At 45.6% G+C, this 18,879-nt stretch overlaps 3 protein-coding genes across 3 annotated transcripts in view; 1 reads left to right on the top strand and 2 right to left on the bottom strand.

The window, feature by feature from the left end:
* Positions 1–7,708, bottom strand: part of ATP7B (ATPase copper transporting beta) — an 81,858-nt gene extending 74,150 nt beyond the window's left edge. Inside the window, exon 1 of the mRNA XM_067563064.1 lies at positions 7,658–7,708. The gene's annotated coding sequence lies outside the window, so the exon portion shown is untranslated. The remainder of the gene's footprint in view (positions 1–7,657) is intronic.
* Positions 7,709–7,918: 210 nt separating this feature from the next.
* On the top strand, positions 7,919–12,985 carry ALG11 (ALG11 alpha-1,2-mannosyltransferase). Its single transcript, XM_067563063.1, has 4 exons — positions 7,919–8,035; positions 9,495–9,728; positions 10,336–11,267; positions 12,602–12,985. Exons 1-4 carry the CDS (start codon positions 7,998–8,000, stop codon positions 12,871–12,873), a joined length of 1,476 nt encoding a protein of 491 aa, XP_067419164.1. The 5' UTR covers positions 7,919–7,997; the 3' UTR covers positions 12,874–12,985.
* An 812-nt stretch (positions 12,986–13,797) lies between these two features.
* Positions 13,798–18,879, bottom strand: part of NEK5 (NIMA related kinase 5) — a 46,887-nt gene continuing 41,805 nt past the window's right edge. Inside the window, exon 22 of the mRNA XM_067563062.1 lies at positions 13,798–15,010. Within this exon, the coding sequence (XP_067419163.1) occupies positions 14,758–15,010 (253 nt within the window). The 3' untranslated portion in view covers positions 13,798–14,757. The remainder of the gene's footprint in view (positions 15,011–18,879) is intronic.

Raw genomic sequence — 18,879 nt, 5'->3', positions numbered from 1 at the left:
CCATATCAGAGACCAATTCTGCCCTCACTGAAGTTAATAGGAAATCATTTACAAGCTTTTACACATGTATTACGTTGCTCAAGGTGTTAACTGGCAATACCTGAAAATGCTGTGATAAGAAGGTCACACATGGTGACAGTGCTTTCAGTCCCTAGGGCTGACAACCCTGCAACTTTCACAAATGCTGAAGTCACAAGTCAAATAATTTATGATTTAAAATGATGATTAAAAAAAATCAGCAGAATGTTTAACACCTTGGTGGAAAAACATATCCTTTTATATCAGATGCAATTTTAGTGCTACTTCAGGAGGGACTATAGAAACAAGACCATTAACAGGTCTCTGAATTGACAGAACAATACACATTTTATGTGGCTTCATCTCTGGTGAACTGGGAGATATCTGCATTATTCTTATGGATATGTGTGACTGACTTAAAGCATAGAATTCACTCAAAGGAGGCTGTAAAGAGATTGATAAAGAACCAAGCAGGAAAGATAGAAGAACAATGACATAGATAAGACAGCTTCAAAGGACTTCAGATAAGAATGATTGGGTCTTCAACAGGGTGGGGTGGGAGGGAGAAGATACCTAGCTGGCTCCATCCAGGGAACGGGGTACTCTTCCCAAGGCTAAGCCTGGGATCAAAGGGGATTCTAAAACTTAGTCAAAGCCCTAGAAGAGAGCAGGTCTGTGTGTAAAAGCTGACAGGCACTGAAGAGCATCCTGTAAAGAGCGTAGACTGAGGGGGGGAATAAGTTGGTCCTGCCTGAGTTATGGATAGACAAGTTAAAGCATAGGTAAGGAAATATGCATGTAGAACGCTTGTTTTAGATCTTAGCCCTGCACAGTTTGTACCTTTGGGTGAAATACTAAACAATGCCTTGTTTTGCAGAAGTTGTTTTTGGGTCACTTTAATCAGGTGCTGTCACAGGTCCCCCCCCCACCTTTTGAGTTATAATTTTTGGTTGCACCCCTACCCTCTCCCTGCAACCCAGACGGGATGGGTGTCCTCTGAGGTGAGTCAGGGGGTGGAGGTGGCGCGCCCTCCTCAGGTCCCGCTGTGCTGTGCTGACCACCCCATAGAAGTCAAACTATGCCTATGCCCATGCCCGAGGACTCCCACAGCCAAAGTCAGGATCCCTGATACCGTGCAGGGCTAAACACCCCCCCATTGGTGCCCCATAGTGGCTGAAGCCCGGAGGTGACCTCATCCCCCATTGGGCCCTAGGGTTTTTATAGCATGTTGGGGGGCCTCAGAAAGAAAAAGGTTGAGAACCCCAGCTCTAGTCCACTGATGAGCAGCATAAGGAGGAGCATAGATAGCTGCTGTCTCATTGCTGACAGGTCCTCTCTATTAAGCCCTGGAGAAGCTCTACGTTATTCCTGGAATTTTTGCTGATCAAATTCTGTGACACTGCCCCTCATTCTCATCACATTTCAATTTTCTTCCAACTTCAGTCAACACATTTAATAACACAACAGCTCTACTAACTATGTGAGAAAGAGCATAGCTTTATCCAGGAAACAAACACTGGAATTCTACAGTGCAAGAACTAGACATGTTGAAGTATTACCTCTAGTACAGCTCATGCGAGAACAATAATCCGGGCACCACAGAAATGTAAGCTAGTACAGAATGAACTATAAAATGCAGAATGGCATTTACATTTTTATTTATTTTATCAGTAACATTGGTGCCTGATTTCATTGTCTCTAGGCAACTCCCAGTATTTAACCACACATAATTAACAGTACACTTTCCAATAAATAGATTGTCCCTTAAAAGCTAAAGACACTCTTAGCAATATTGTTAGACCTGCATGCAATCATCCTCCAGTTTCCTTTCTGTCCACCTACACCCTCTCCACCCTCCCAAAATGCCAGGAGATGGGTTTTACAGTCTGCATGGAAAGTCAACAAATCTAAACTCTAATGCAGCAAGAAGGAAGTGAATTCTAGAGCTGAAGAACCCTTATTATTATCCTTCACAGAGAACACTCTGCCAGCAGCTCCCTCTCATTTATATCCAGCTTAAGAGCTTCTGCTGATTTCAACAGTGGCAGTAGGACAAGGGGAGAGCTCAGGCCCAAACCATCTAAGGTCTGTGTTAAACCCCACTGAAATCAAATCAATTAAAATCTTTCCATTGACTTCAATGAATACTGGAGCAAGCCCTTTAGAGCTTATAGATTAAAAACACTACCTGGAACTACACCTGTAAACCTATTAGAAGTCAGTGCACTTCTCATGGCATTGGAGTAATATGGGCTCCCTGTGTGATTATGTTGCACAACAACAGCCAATTGCATTCTGTACTAGCTTATGTTTCTGAGATGGCCTGGTACGCAATCCTACTGTAGAAAGAATTACAGAAGTCTTGTGTTGTGGTGACAAAGGCATGAATGACAGTAGCAAAGTCCAGATTGAGAAGAACAGGTCACATTCCTCTAGCCAGATGTGGATGAGAAAATGCCTTTTTGGCTGTGTGATGGGGTGTACAAACCCCACTGTGACAGTCTGTACCCATATGTTCATCCTTTGGACAAGACTATGATAAATTTTGTACAAAGTATGCCTTGTGAGGTATCATTTGAAAACCTATAATTCACTGATCATTATTGTCCTGGTGAAATATGTCTGGCAAAATTGTATATAAAGTTATAAGGTTCTACTGTATGATGTTACTAAAAGCAGCCACAAACCTGTTCCCCAGAGACAAAAGGCTAGCCAATGCCTCTGCCAGATGTCAACAAAAACAAAAGAACTATCCCCTGTTTAAGCACTGGAGTGGTGAAATTGACAAAAAAGCCCCCTGAGAGCTGAACTGCTGGTCTCCGCTCTGGGCTGGGAGCAGAACGAGAATCCCGGGAGCCTGGTATCTGCTCCCAGCTGAGAGCCAGGTGAGAAGCCCGGGCACTTCTCCATCCGCTCCACGCTGGAAGGCAGGGAAACCCTGTCAATGTCACAAGGATGCCCGGTTCCTGGCAGAGAGCGGACACAGGGCAGGGGGGAGCGCGAGAAGCCAGGGCATCTGGACCCCACTCCTCAGAGGCGAGAAATCCCAGGCGGCTTCACCCTGGGAACAGGGAAGCCCCAGGAAGCTTCCACTGGCACCCACCGGATAATGAGGAGGGGAGAAGCCATGGGCTGGCTCCCAATGGAGAATAGGGAGTGGAAGGGGGAGGCAGCCCATCGGGAGCCCAACAGACAGCTGAGAGCACTGTCCCTCTAAGGTCACTGGAAGTGTTCCTGGTGACAACGCACTCCTCCAACCCAAGGAAGGTAGTGAGGACATCAGCGGCTGTAAATCGGCCTCTGTTAGGTCAGCTTATTTTTCTAGTGTAGACAAGGCCTTAAGGACATCAGGCACTCAGCCTCCCTGCTTAGAGATGTGTTGACAATCTCCACCAGCAATGGACCCAGTACTTTGGTTCTTCATACTGGCTTCCACCAGTAAGGAAAGACACTGATCTAACTCACAGGTCATGACTCAGAGAACCCCTAACAGCTCCAAAATCTCAGTGAGCAAGACTTGCCAAAACTATGACACAGAAAGGCTGCTGCTCTGTCTTCATGGAAGCGGACAGATCAGATTATATGTAAGTAAATCTATTCACAAAGTAAATTGAAAGCTCTTCAAAATGGAAAACCTTGACTCTGTAACTGACTGGAGATAGTGAGGATTCATCCATCTGGAATGGGTCCATCATCTGATACACTGCAGATACTGCCATGGAGATGAATACATATATCTTCATCTCCTTCCAAGTGGCAAGGTAGGACTTTAGAAATTCTTTGTGTTGCAACGGATTAGATTTTGTCACTCACGCTTTAGCCAGCTTCACACTTCCTCCAGCACAGGATAGATGTAGGATTCATTCCCACTGCTCAGTGTGAGATTAATTTATAAATAGCAAAACACACACTAAATGTTCTGTGGCAAATCACTAATAATACTTTGAAAACAGAAAGCACTATATAAGTTCTAAGACTACAGCAACAGGACTCTAATAACACCACATTTGTAAGTGCAAGATTAAAGTCTTTGCTTGCAAATTCCCATATTTCTGCCTCTCTTTCTTTTATTATTGAGTTGTTATTTTTTATTCCTTTACTATAAAAAACCCCATTCATAATACTGAAAACAGCCATTAAGAAAGTTGTTGGCATGCCTGCCCAGCCATGTGCTGTTATGTTAGCAGCAACACAAAATCCAACAACACAGCTTTGTTATGCCTTTTTGTCTATTCAAACAGTATACTTTTCAATAAATTGTGTCCCTCTTGGGTAATGTACCTGCAAGGCTCCTGATGAGAGGTTGCCCTTCAGAATCCCTTTCTGATCATGTTTCGCCATTGCTGAGACAGAGCAGCCTGCCAGTGAGTGCTCTTTCTCCAGTTTTTATGTAGTTTTTTTCTGGGTTATTTGACTAATACAAGGCCACATTCTGACTGTGCCTATTAAAATGAGCCACCTTATCTACAACTACGTCATTCTTGTGTCTTCTCCCCATAAACTGAAGTTCACTGTGGTGAATGCAGAAGTGCCCCTTCACCTTCCATTTCATTTCTGACCTTTGGTCTGTGTACATTGTGTCTCAATGCAGACAAAATGGAAGATGAAATAAAAGGACAATAACAATAACAACCAAAGAGTGACTAAAACACCCTCCATTGGTAATCAGATCTGGCAATTTGTGTGTCTTTTTAGAGTGGGTTGACTCGGAATATTTTGGAGTATATATGCAATTAAATCCCTTACTGTTAATGAGTTACATGTGTACCTTGTGAGAAAACTATACCATTTGTTTGTTTAGGCTTATCAGGCAGTCAGACATCAGAAGTGTGATTGAAGCATGGAAAGTGAATACATACCATTTTGCCATAACAAAGAGACACATGAGGAAATAATGCTTGTGAAGGATGAAGATTAATAAACAGTGGAAGTATGATAAGAAAGAGGAAAATCTTGCATTGGAATCTGCTAATGTACATATGAGATGCATGAGCACAAGAGTCTGTGCTAGCAAATACCAATGCAGGATCAGGGCCAAAGCAGGGTACTGTGCCTCTTTGGAGCTAATGGATTAGCAATAGCATAATTTCTTCTTTACAGGTAGTTTTTAAAGGACTCAGATCAAAATTTTGTAATTACCTTTTTCTAAATCCTCATCTCCATGGATTTAAGGGGATGCTGTTAGGTTAAATGATGTTAAGCAGATTACAAATTTCAAAAATATAATATGCCCGTCAGCATTTACAATTGCCTACTTTTTGCATTTCTTTTAGTTTGGACAGTGAAACTAGCCTAACTAGGTTCTCTTCTATTTCTAGAAAATATTTTCACACTCTCCTGCGGAATATGCAGTTTTCCTACAGAGGAAATTCTTGTGTTCTAAAGAAATCTTTCAATTAGATTTTTCTTTTAAAATCATGTAAAGATGTCTATTGGTTTTAAGTATTATAAAATCTTTTTATATTGGGCCAAATTTGACTTCACAATATCTTTTTAAGGTTGCCCATGCAGGAAAATGGTTATCCATTTACAAACACAGCCCCTCTTTTTCTAAAAATTGATAATACTTTCACTTGGAGAGTGCCTTAAATTTGAGTCTCTCAAAGCACTTTAGGGATATTAATGAACCCAGCCCCACAGCCCCCAGAGATCTAGATAAGCATTAGTATCCCCATACTGAAACAGAGGAGTGTTAGCCCTCAAGTCTTTCATCCACCTCCGCCATTGTTCTCTATGCACTTGTATATCTCTGTTTCCTATTTACTGTATCATTCTACCTCTGCATCTGACGAAGTGAGCTGAGTCTCACGAAAGCTTATGCCTACAAAAATTAAATTTGTTAGTCTTTAAAGTGCCACAGAACTCTCGTTTTTGCTGTATACAGACTAACACACCTACCCCTCTAGAGGAGTGACTTGCCCAACATTACACAAAAGTCAGTGACAGGGCTGGAAATAGAACCCAGAATATACAACTTCCACTGTCTCTATGCTCTAACCAATAGGCAATGTTTTCACTAGTGTTCATATATTTTGAGGGAGCACTTCCCCCGTGATATATCCTGGGATGTAGGGAGTGATGTGAAAGTTACACAGCATGGTGTGTGTGTGGTGGGAAGGATAGGGGGAACACCATCCACTACAGGAAGGATGTGGACAAATTGGAAAGAATCCAGCGGAGGTCAACAAAAATGATTAGGGAGCTGGAACACATGACTTATGAGGAGAAGCTGAGGGAACTAGGCTTGTTTAGTCTGCAGAAGAGAAGAATGAGGGGGGATTTTATAGCAGCCTTTAACTACCCAAAAGGGGGTTCCAGGGAGGATGGAACTAGGCTGTTTTCAATGGTAGTAGATGGCAGAACTAGGAGCAATGGTCTCAAGTTGCAGTGGGGGAGGTCTAGGTTGGATATTAGGAAAAACATTGTCACTAGGAGGTTGGTGAAGCACTGGAATGGGTTACCTAAGGAGGTGGTGGAATCTCCATCCTTAGTGGTTTTGAAGGTGTGACTTGACAAAGCCCTGGCTGGGATGATTTAGTTGGGACTGGTCCTGCTTTGAGCAGGGTGTTGGACTACATGACTCCTAAGGTCCCTTCCAACCCTAATCTTCTATGATTCTAAGATCCTCTTGCCTTATCTTCGCTAGGAAAAAATGTGAGTTCTTGTTAGCTTACAAGTACTAACACAGGGTAAAATCTTAGTTAAGGCAAGGCAACGTGTTGTTTTAACATGAGTCAGCCGAAGTCCTAGACTCTCCCATAGCCTTTAACTCAACCTGATAATTTGTGGTAAAACTACAACCTGCCTTGGTTATGTCTTCACTGCCAAAAAGGTGGGGTTTTTACAGAGACAGGCTTTCCCTGGTGTTAGTTACCATGCATTAGCTAATCCGAGTTCAGAACACACCCTTTTTCCTAGTGGAGTCCAGCCCTTGCAGTGCATGTGCCCTGGGCCAGATTTAGGGGCAGGCGACCCAAGCGACCACTTAGGGTGCCAAGCTTACAATGCTGCTTTTGTTGTTAGCAAAAAAAGGGAAAACAAAATGTTTTACAGATCCTTGCATACAAATGTATTGTCTTTTATGAGGGGGATAAATCATGCAAGCAAATTGTGCATCAAAGTCATGAAGTGCACTACAAATGCAATAAAAATAAGGTATTCCAAAGTTTAACAAATGGAGGGGGGTTGCCATTTGGTCTAGGGCCAGCCCTGCATATGCCCCTCAGCCTCTTCCAATGGACAGGTGTCTCTGTCATCACACATGACCTTTGCAGCCCAGAGAGGATTTACCATTATCCAGCAGCCTGGCAGCAGGCAGCTGAGGATGGGATGAGAAATGTATCTATCTTACCACACCCACATGCAGCAAACTTCTCCTTCTCCCACCCTCAGGGGAAACCAGCATGGCCTAGTAGGTTTATTCACCAACCCAATAATAAGTGCCTCTTTTAGGGAGAGGGGTACCATACGGAGGCTGCCTGGGACCAGCTCTGCAGGTTACTCAGACACCCCAGCCCATGCACCTGGGCTGCAGCTGCCCTGCATGAAAGAGGGGGACAGGGGAGCTACCAGCACCCCCTCATGAGAGGGTGGCAGTGCCTGTCACCAGCAGGGTTGGGGGGAAGGGGCTGTTCCTTACCTGCTCCTCAGTGCAAACCCAGGAGCACACAGGCAGGACTCCGCGCAGCCCCCTCCCGCAGCTGCCACCCACCGCACCGGAGGTCCCCATGCCCCGCCCACTCGAGACCACGCCCCCTCACTGACACGCCCCCTCCTTGGCCCCACCCCGTACAAACCAGACCCCGCCCTCTGGTACACGCGTTCTCTCGCTCCCTCCCCCGTCTTAGCCCCGCCCCTTCCTCTAGTCCCGCTGCGCTCTCCCGGCGGGAGCCAATGGGGTAAGGAGAATTTGCTAGGCCGCGCGCTTGGCACACGGCGCCATCGCTTCCGGGGTGAAAGGTTACGCGGTGCTGGCCAAGATGGCGGCGGGGGAGCTGTGCCTCTGCGGGTTGCTCAGGTGAGGGGCGCGCTCGGGAGGGCGGCGGGCGCCTCAGCTCCGGAGCTGGGTGGGGGGAGGAAGAAATTGTCCTGCCGCCTCGGCACCGTGTCCGCCTGCAGGGAAGTTCGCTCGGCACCCGCGGGCCCCGGCCCGGGGCGCTGGGGCGTGGCTCGGCTGCGCCGTGCGCGGGCTGCCGGGGCCGGTGCGTTGACGCGCCCTGGGGGCGCCGCCGGTCTCTGCGCTGCCGGCTTCCTCCGCGCTGACCCGCCCGGCTCCCGGGATCGGGCTCTTGGCTGCCCGGTCCTGTGGCGCCGTCCCAGCAAGAGTCAGGCGGGCGCTCGAGGCCGGTGACTTTCCATGAGACGCGCTGCGGCTACACGGGCAGCGCTGCAGCGGTCCGGCTTCGTGCAGCGACTGCAGCGGTTCTGCCCTGGCTGGGGGGAAACGCTCTCCGAGAGCCGTAGCTAGGTCAGTGAAGAATTCTTCCAGCGCCTCAGCCCTATCTAGCGCCATCACACAGGGCATGAGGTTTTTCACAGCCCTGAGCAGTGACCTTACACCGCCCTAAGGTTGGATCGTAGGCCGGGCCTGGTGCTCCTGGCTGCCCTGTCACTGCTGAAAATGGAACTTGGGCTCCCAAGTCACTTAAGCATTTTTGAAAATGTTACCCCAAACCTCTTATGGGCTGTAGTCTAGGCGTGATGTCTTGGTGCTTCTGGGCCTCTCACTTGCTCAGAAGGGCGCACAGAAGCACAGAACGGGGACTATGGACTCCTGGTTTTTGTCCTTATCGCTGCCACCTGTTTCTGAGACAGGTCATTTAATGGCTCTGTACCTTAGTTTCCCCATGTGTAAAATGGGATTCTTGTGACCTACTTCATGTAGGTGCTGGGTTGCTTAATTTACTGTTAGTAAAACAGTTTCATATATTTAAATAGAAGTTGCAAGAAAAATCACTTGATGTGGTGCTGTAATGCATAGGATCATCAATCAAGGCACTGTATAGCGTGTCTCCCCTCCAAAATAGTCCCTGTCCCAAAGAGTTCACAGTCTAGGTAATGAGAAACTGAAACAAGTAGCTGAGACAAACAGGTGAAGAAGGGAAGGAGGAAATAACCTGGTTCCTTTATTGCTATCATGCAGTAAGCAGCTGTCAACTCACTACCTGCCCAGTCTCTTTTGGCAATATTCTATAGGTGTCATGCCAGAGAGAGCTATATTTGGAATTATTACTTTATTATAATTTTAGATCACCCTGATTGCTTAGTTGTAACCTTCTTGTCTATTGCGGTCTTCCAAATAGAGGTTTGAAAACAAGCCAGTAAAAAGCTAGCTGTTAAAACAAGTTGCTAATATCAATGATCCCTGAGTAAATAACCAAATTCTTTACACATATATTATTTACTTGTATTTAGTCATTTTCTTACATATATTATTTTTAAAAATATTTGAATTTAGTTTTCCCTGCCTATTTCAGGTTGCTGTGCTCATTATTCATCCCTGGATTGTTCCTAAGTGGAGCTTTATGTCTCTGTTTGGTTGTACTACTGTGGGGGATACGGCTGTGGCTACAACAAAAGAAAAGTCAGTTGGCCTCAACAGGAAAAGACGGGAAACATCAATTGGTTGTTGCATTTTTCCATCCATATTGCAATGCAGGTGGAGGAGGGGAGAGAGTCTTGTGGTGTGCTGTTAGAGCACTGCAGAAGAAGTAAGTGCACATACTTAGCGAAGTGCAAGTTTATGTTGCAGTCTGTTTTTCCTGATACTTTCTATGGTATTATGTATGCAATTTTTGGCATCTCATATATTTAAGTAGACTGCATCTAATCTAAACAATTGCTTGAGACATTCAAACACTGCATCTAAAACCTCTTCACCCTGTTGACACATCCATTAATCTACACTACACTCTTCCTCCTTTTTACTTTTGCTCTGCAATAGAAGGATCGTGTAGTGCAATTCTGCAGTCTTGAAATTTCATCCTAATGGGAATATCCTCCCCTGCCCTGAATTCTTCTGAATAACAACATAGTTTCTTTTAATTAGCTAAAAAACAACGCTGTGATTTGCAGATCAAAGAATTTTAAGGCTCCAGAAATGTGGTTTAAAAAAATCTGGTTCAGTTAAACCAAAAATAGTATTTTGGGGTGGGTTTTTTTGTTTTGTTTTTTTTAAAAGGCCAACATGTTTAAGACTGAGGCTAAAAGTTTGTTCTCACTTCTGGTAATTTTGAAAAGGAAATAAATTTCAGTTGCATAATTTGTGACAAATTTTTATAGAAAAATATTTGATATTCTTCTTTACTGTACTTTTAGGTACAAAGATGCAATATATGTTGTTTATACTGGCGATAAAGATGTCACTGGAGAACAGATTTTAGAAGGTGCTTTCAGAAGATTCAACATCAAATTAACTCATCCTGTGAAGTTCATATTTCTAGAAAAACGTTACCTTGTGGAGGCCTCTCTTTACCCCCACTTCACTTTGCTGGGTCAAAGCTTAGGGTCTGTGTTTCTTGGCTGGGAAGCTCTTATGAAGTGTGTTCCTGATGTTTACATTGACTCAATGGGTTATGCCTTCACATTGCCTCTGTTTAAGTTCTTAGGAGGATGCCAAGTTGGATGTTACGTTCATTATCCCACTATCAGCACCGACATGCTTTCTGTGGTTAGGAGTCAGAATGCCAGATTCAACAATGCAGCCTTCATTACAAGCAATCCCCTTCTCAGCAAACTTAAACTTGTCTATTACTACTTGTTTGGTTTTCTATATGGATTGGTTGGTTCTCGCAGTGATGTCATTATGGTTAATTCTTCATGGACCCTGAATCACATCCTTTCCCTTTGGAGGTCTGGAGCCTGTACAAGTGTTGTGTATCCACCTTGTGATGTTCAGACATTCCTGGAAATTCCATTACATGAGGAAAAGAGCACTACAGAATATTCCATTGTCTCTCTAGGACAGTTTAGGCCCGAGAAAGACCATCCTTTGCAAATCAGAGCTTTTGCTAAGTTCTTGGAAAAGAAGACTATGGGGCAGCAGTCTTTGCCAAAGCTCATCCTGATTGGGGGCTGTCGTAACCAACAAGATGAGCAGCGTGTAAACAGACTTAAAATGCTTTGTGAAGAGCTAGGAGTTGACAAAAATGTGGAGTTCAAAGTAAACATTCCATTTGAGGAGCTAAAGAAGTACCTGGCAGATGCAACTATTGGTCTGCACACCATGTGGAATGAGCACTTTGGGATTGGTGAGTACTTTTCCTCTACTTTTAAGCACCTTAAGGATCTGAATTCAGCCCTGGTGTGGACTTACTGTAGAACATGAATTAGGCATAGAAAGTGACTTGCTCACTTTTCCCATCTCTGGAATGGGGTAAGACTGACGATACCTCTCTGGAATGAGTGGTGGATGAGACAGGCTTGCATCCTAATGGATAGACTCTTTACTTGGCTGTGGCTTCAGCAAGCTGAAATTGATGTAATCACGCATTACAAAATACAGTTAACAAAAGTAGCAACAGTAGTGACGCATGCTGTATAGGACCATGATGTAAGTAAGGCCTCTTCTGAACTGACTGGCTGAAGCATACTCTCTTTAGCTGATAGCAGAATTTTCCTTCTATATCTTGATGGCTTTCCTGTTGCCTCTGTTACTGTCTTCATTCTATTTCTTTGCCACCTCTTCCTTCCTCCCTCCTCCCAAGCCATTTTTTACAATAACTACTTGTTTCTACATGTGAGAATGTTTTTTGTATTCCTTTGTTGGTTTTTTCCCCCCATTTCCTACTACTTCCCATTGTATTTTCCTTGAACTAAAACTGCTGTGACTTTTCAGTCTTGCTCCCATTTTGCTGCAGTAAGGGGATAAATGTTAGCAACCGGGCCAATTGTAACATAGTTTGCTGCTATCTTTTATGGATAATGCAGTGATCAGAAATGCTTTCTTCTGAGCTCTGGTCCAGGGTCAGTAAGTTGAAGTATCTTCAACTGAGAAATTTTATTTTGTCATAATGCCTCCTACTGTCAGACTGAGCTTGAACTCAGATGTCAGGTGCTAAGAAATTAAATGATAAAACAGCACCTGATACCAGTTTAGAATTCTATCACTGTCTTTTCCCTACAATTTTAAAGCACTTATGTTACTGAAGTGCATAAGTAGAGATGGCCTTTTCTCTCCCCTGCCTCCTCCCTTCCACCCCCCGCACAAAAATTTTTGACAACATTAAAAAAAACTTTTCAACTTTTTAGAAAACTTTTCAGGGTCCAGATGGAAAAACAAATAGAAAACTGGTTCAGGATCCAAACAAAAAAAAAAAAGCTGAGTGAGCAAGCAGTTTTGGTTTCACTGTAAGTTTTTGTTTTGTTTTCTTTTTAATCCGGACAGCTGAAATCTTCACTTTTTAGTTGCCAAAAAATTATGAAAATTATGAAAAAACATCTGGGGGGAAAATTCTTCAAAAGTGACTATTTTGATTAAAAAAAAAATTTTTCATTTAAAAAAACACTTCCACTGAAAAAGCTCAGCCAGGTCTATGTACATATGAGAACTGTATTATTAACAACATGTTTTGTATCTTTCCAGGAATTGTTGAATGTATGGCAGCTGGCACAATTATTCTGGCTCACAATTCTGGCGGCCCCAAACTAGATATTGTGGTACCCTATGAAGGACGTATTACAGGATTTCTAGCAGACAATGAGGACAATTATTCTGAGACCATAGCTCATATTCTTTCTTTGTCTCCAGAAAAGAGACTGGAAATCAGACAAAATGCCCGTCAGTCTGTGAACAGATTTGCTGACCAAGAGTTTGAAGTGGCATTCCTATTGTCCGTGGAACAGTTATTTAAATAAATGTTGTGTATTTGTGTACACGTGTAAAAATAACTTATTTTATAGATATGTCAACTTTAAATATTTTTTAATTTATGCTATTATGGTGCAATAAAGAGATCCTATACTTCTATTAAGCCATCAGCTCTGGGTATTAGAAGATTTTAATTAGGGGAGGGAGGAAACCCCCTTCCTTGCAACTTAACTTTCTTTTTCCAATGGACTTACAGGACACTACTAAACTTTCTAAATTCTTAATGTTTTCTCATGAATAGTAGAGTTGCATGTGGAAACTCCTCATATTTAGGTTATTTTAAAGTTGTTGGGGTTTTTTTTATGAAGACTTCTTGCTTTAAATCAGTCTGTTTTCCCTGCCTGTTGTGTGGCATGCTACCATGGAGGGATTCAATTTCTGAAGATTAACACTTTGCTGTAGCAATATTTTGATAACGAGTCAAGTTTTTTTTCCTTAAGTATCTGACTCGTGTTAGTGGTAAAACACTATTCTGAAGTTTCCAGTGGTGGTGGTTCTTGCTCTTTGAGTACAAATTGTCATGCTGAATGAGCCTTTGTATTTCTGATGCAAGCCTTTAATATTGCTGAATCCTCCCTGAAATATTCTGTATATTACCAGTATTTATATTAGGTACCCTCTCAAAATGTGGGGAAAAAAATAAGTTCAGTTGACAGCTTCTTTGCTTGCATTCCCTAATGCAAATTTTTCAGATCTGTCTCAAAGAGGATTAAATAGACACTATTTTGCAGCCTTTGCTCTAGTGTTCACGAAGGGTTAATCCTATAGTGCTTTTTAAAAAATAAAAATAAAAGCAGGAGCAGAGTAGATATACTTCAGCTATCCCTTGTGTTAACCATTGTTTTCTTTCTACTCTCCTCTGAGTTTTCTATTTTTAAAGAAAATTGAAAACTTGATCAGACAGCGCCTATTCCAGTGGGTCACAAATTTGGACTTTATTGTAAAATACTGCCTAGTTTAACATAAGCATTGTAATCTACTGGTTAAAACATTGCAGCAGTACACTTCTGCTTTTAACAAAAATGGTTAGTTTGCTATGGACTATCCCAGGCCTCTTTTTATATTTTAGTTAAGTAACAACTAAGGACAAAAACTACTGAAATCAAAGTGTTTTTTTTTAATTTGTGCTCTTTCATTTAAATAATATCTAGACAGATTATGTATAAAATGTGAGGGTGGGGATAGGAATAACAGCTGGAATAACTCTTTACTCTGTTTTATCCTCTTCCAGCTGTTAGGTTTTTGCATAATGGTATTTCTAATTAGAATTCAGATACATACTATCCTAGTGGTACTGGTAGACTTTGTTGCTACTATTAATCATTATAAAAGAGCCTAAGCGTACACAGTGCTATATAAAATAAGAGCTATAGGTTCCTGCCTCTAACGGTTTACTGGCAGGTGCTACAAGCTGTACAGGACAATATATAATGACCAGAAAGCTTCACAGAACAGATGGATTTTGAGGAAGAGAGGTAGGGGGAGCAGGCGTATGATAACTAGATATCTTCTACATGAAGAAGGCATAGAATCAGGAATGTACTAAAGAGGAGCGAGAGAGAGGCAATGAAGAGGAGTAAAGATGTAAGCAGGAGCTGAGTTGACTTTTCATTTTGGCCTGGGATTTTCAGAAAAGATTGTAAAAAGTTAATCAGACCACTAATTCAGGAGGCTAAAGTGTAGCTTGCCTAGCAGCTCCCATTTGTTTCAAATGAATACTCAGCACTCTAGAAAAGCAGGCCACTTCTTCAGGTGCCTAAATATGGATTGAGGAATTATCTTTAGGCACCTGTTTTTAAAATATTGGCCCTGCTATGGCTGTAACTTGCAGCAACTTATGAAAGTCTTGAAGCAGCAGTGAACATCCTATTTTAGCTGATTGCTGCTTCCTGCCTGCCTTCTCCATTACAAATGTCAGCAGTAAATGGATCAGTGTTATTGTCTAAAATCTCATCAGGTTTGCCAGGTATTTCACAAGCTAAGCTTTCTCCCTCTTCTTCTGGTTTGGCTTTGTTTGCTGACTGGATTGGTACCTCTGTGACTTCCTCTGCCAAAGAAGTTATCACTTTTTCTAGTGATTCCACCAGCTCATCCCTTAGTTCATCTTCAGATTCTTCAAAGTTCCTACATGTTCAACAGAGAAAATGGACATTAGTAAAATGTATCCCTGTTGTTAGCTGTACTATCTCAAAGCCCACAAGGTCTCCATTGGGGAAAAAAAATTGTTTTGTGAGGAATATAAAATCTGGGTATGAAATTTAAAGATTTTCCTGCCTCCGTCCTGCTAAGCTCCACTAAAACTACAGTGTAAATGATGTGGAGTCAGCCAATGTTGTCACTGTGGTATCTGCATTTTTCTATGCTAATAATGTAGAAAAACAAGGTTACTTACCAGTAACTGTTGTTCTGCGAGATGTGTTGCTCATATCCATTCCAATATAGGTATGTGCGCGCCCCGTGCACAGATTCCCGGAACTTTTTTCCCTTAACAAGCCCCGTAGGGTCAGCTCAGGCGCCCCCTGGAGTGCTGTACTCATGCCGCGGTACATAAGGCGCTGCGGGCCCTCAGTCCCTTCTTTCTGTCGACTCCGACAGTGGGGACAGAGGGTGGGTGTGGAATGGATATGAGCAACACATCTCGAAGAACAACAGTTACTGGTAAGTAACCTTGTTTTCTCTCTTCGAGTGATTGCTCATATCCATTCCAGTATAGGTGATTAAATAGCCATACCTTGGAGGTGGGTAGGAGTCAACGGTGAACTACTCTCATGAGCATGGCCCTGCCGAAGCCCGCGTCCTCTCTTGCCTGCTGCACTATGGCGTAGAGGGACGTGAAGGTGTGGACCGACGACCAGGTCACTGCTCTGCAGATGTCTGGCAGGGGCACTCTTCCCAGGAAGGCCACGGATGAGGCCTGGGCTTTTGTTGAGTGTGCTGTCACAGCTCCTGGAAGCGCCCCTTCACCCGCTCATAGCAGGTCCTAATACAGGCGGTGATCCAGGTGGAGATGCACTGGGTGGAGACGGGCGAGCCTTTCATCCGGTCCGCCACTGCCACAAACAGCTGCATTGACTTCCGGAATGGCCTGGTCCGCTCGATGTAGAAGGCCAAGGCTCATCTGACGTCCAGCAAATGCCATCTCTGCTCCTCCTCTGAACCGTGTGGTTTAGGAAAGAATACGGGGAGGAAGATATCCTGGTTATAGTGAAACTGAGACACCACCTTAAGCAAGAACACCGGATGGGGTCTCAGGCGGACCTTATTCTTATAGAAGACCGTGTAGGGGGGCTCAGACGTCAATGCCCTTATCTCGGAGACCCTCCTAGCCGATGTAATGGCCACCAGGAAGGCTACCTTCCAGGAGAGGATGAGCAGCGGGCATGTAGTCATGGGCTTGAAGGGGGTCCTGTCAACATGGCGAGGACCAGGTTCAAGTCACAGGGAGGCACCGGGTCACGGACCTGCGGATACAGCCTCTCCACCCCTTTGAGGAATCTGACTGACATGGGGTGGGAGAACAGGGAACGCCCTTCCATTGGTTGGTAGAAGGCTGAGATAGCCGCCAGGTGCACCTTCAGGGAGGCCAGTGCTAACCCCTGGAGCTTGAGATGGAGCAGATACTCCAAAATCACCTGTATGGGCGAACAACTCGGTGGGATGTCCCGGGACTCCGCCCAACAGGTAAAATGCTTCCACTTAGCCCGGTACACCACCTGAGTGGAAGGTTTTCTGCTGCCTAGCAGAACCTGCTGGACCTGTATGGAGCAGGCTCTCTCTCCCTCCATCAGCCACGGAGTCTCCATGCCGTCAGGTGGGAGGAGTCCAGGTCCGGGTGCAGCAGGCGACCCTGGTCCTGGGAGAGCAGGTCACACCGCTTCGGGAGCGGGATCGGCGTGTCGATGGACAGATCGAGCAGCATGCTGTACCAGTGCTGCCTCGGCCAAGCTGGCGCAATCAGTATTATGTCCGCTCTGTCCCTCTTGATCTTCAAGAGGACGTGGGGTAGGAGCGGGATGGGGGGAAACACGTATGTGAGGGTCCCCTTCCAGTCTAGAAGAAACATGTCGGAGATGGGAGCCCGGCTCGTGACCCTGGAGCGAGCAGAACCTCAGGCACTTCCTGTTCCAGGATGATGTGAACAGGTCCAGTTGGGGAACCCCCCCACTTGTGGAAAATGGAAGTCACCACTTCCAGGTGCAGTGACCAGTCGTGGCAGGGTAAGAACGACCTGCTGAGGCGGTCCGCCTCATCGTTCCTGACCCCTGGGAGGTGAGAGGCAGATATATGGAAGTCGTGCCTCACAGCAAAGTCCCAAAGTCGAGTAGCCTCCTGACAAAGAGCCGAGGAGCGCGCTCCCCCGTGCCTGTTCATATAGAACATGGCTGCCGTGTTGTCCGTGAGGACCTGAACCATCCTTCCCCTCAGGAATCTGAAGAAGACCTTGCAGGCCAAGCGGACTGCTCTGAGCTCCCTGACATTGATATGGAGAGCCCTTTCGTCCGGTGACCAGAGCCCCTGGGTGCTCAGGTCTTTGCTGATGTGGGCCCCCCATTCCACGTCTTAGGCGTCTGTTATCAGAGTCACTGAAGAAGCCAAGTCGCTGAAGGGGACACTCTTCAGAACCTCCCCCGGGTTCCTCCACCAGTCCAGGGAGGACAGTACATGGGTGGGAACCGTGATCACCCTGTTCAGCGCATGTCTGGCTGGTACATACACCGAGGCCAACCACGTGGAGGAAAGGCCTGAGCTTGAGGCGAGCCAGCCTCACGTACATACATACATGCCACCATATGTCCCAACAGCTGGAGGCAGTGCCTGCTGTCGTCGTGGGGGACCTGTGCAGATCGGCGATTATGGCGACCATGGTCTCAAACCGAGGCCGTGGGAGAAAAGCTCTGGCCTGGGTGGCATCCAGGGTGGCCCCTATAAACTCTATGCGCTGCACTGGGGTGAGCGTGGACTTCTGCTCGTTGATGAGCAGCCCCAGTCTGGTGCATGTGGCGCAGGTGAGAGTCAGGCTGTTCCTCACGTGGGCCCTGGATCTGCCCCGAATCAGCCAAGTGTCCTGGTATGGAAATATCTGGACCCCTCTGCGGCGCAGGTGGGCCGTTACCACCGCCATGCATTTCGTGAAGACCCTGGGGGCGGATGAGAAGCCAAAGGGCAGGGCTGCAAATTGGTAGTAGCAGCCAGCTACCACAAACCTGAGGAATCTTCTGTGACCGGGGAGGATAGTAATGTGGAAATATGCATCTTTGAGGTTGAGGGCAGCATACCAGTCCCCTGGATCTAGAGTGGGAATGATGGAGGCTAGGGAAACCAGGTGGAACCTGGTGCGTCTGATGAACTTGTTCAGACGGTGGAAGTCTAATATTGGCCTCAGGCCCCCCTTGGCCTTGGGGATTAGGAAGTACCGTGCATAAAATCCCCTTCCCCGTTCCTGTGGAGGAACTACTTCTACCGCTCCGAGCAAGAGGAGGGAGTTGACCTCCTGTATGAGGAGTTGCTCGTGAGAGGGGTCCCTGAAGAGGGACCGGGTAGGGGGAGATTCCAGGGGGAAGGCCGTAAGCTGAAGGGCATAGCCCCTGAGGACTACCCTGAGGACCCAGTGGTCTGTGGTGATGGTTTCCCATTCTGCGTAGTACGGCCGGAGCCTGTAGGCAAAGGGCCGGGAGAGATCCAGGGGGAAAGGAGGAGTGCCACCCTCGTGCACACCATCAAAACCTTTTATTGTTGTTATTGCCCTTGCTTGGGCCTTGCTGAAGCCCCGCCGAGGACTCTGGGGGCGGTCACGGCGCTTGGAGGCCCTGTATCGGTCCCAACCCCTCCTGGGCTGGGCAGGTCTGGGGGGGGCGGCCTGGGTGGAGGCTGCCTCTGGGCTTGAGGCCGAGACTGGCGTCTCGAGGCCTGCGGGGTGCAGAGCCCGAGGGACCTCAGGGTGGCTCACGAGTCCTTCAGGGCATGAAGCTTCTCATCTGTCCTCTCCGAGAAGA

This window comes from Emydura macquarii, unplaced genomic scaffold (genome assembly GCF_026122565.2).
Source record: "Emydura macquarii macquarii isolate MOO-44397 ecotype Brisbane River unplaced genomic scaffold, CSIRO-AGI_Emac_v2 contig_2473, whole genome shotgun sequence".
Taxonomy (NCBI): domain Eukaryota; kingdom Metazoa; phylum Chordata; order Testudines; family Chelidae; genus Emydura; species Emydura macquarii.
This window is presented reverse-complemented; position numbering and strand designations above follow the sequence as displayed.

Coding starts and splice junctions, on each gene's coding strand:
- ALG11 (XM_067563063.1), top strand. CDS start 7,998: ATGGCGGCGGGGGAGCTGTGCCTCTGCGGGTTGCTCAG. Junction 9,729..10,335: donor GTTAGAGCACTGCAGAAGAA/GTAAGTGCACAT, acceptor CTGTACTTTTAG/GTACAAAGATGCAATATATG. Junction 11,268..12,601: donor GAATGAGCACTTTGGGATTG/GTGAGTACTTTT, acceptor GTATCTTTCCAG/GAATTGTTGAATGTATGGCA.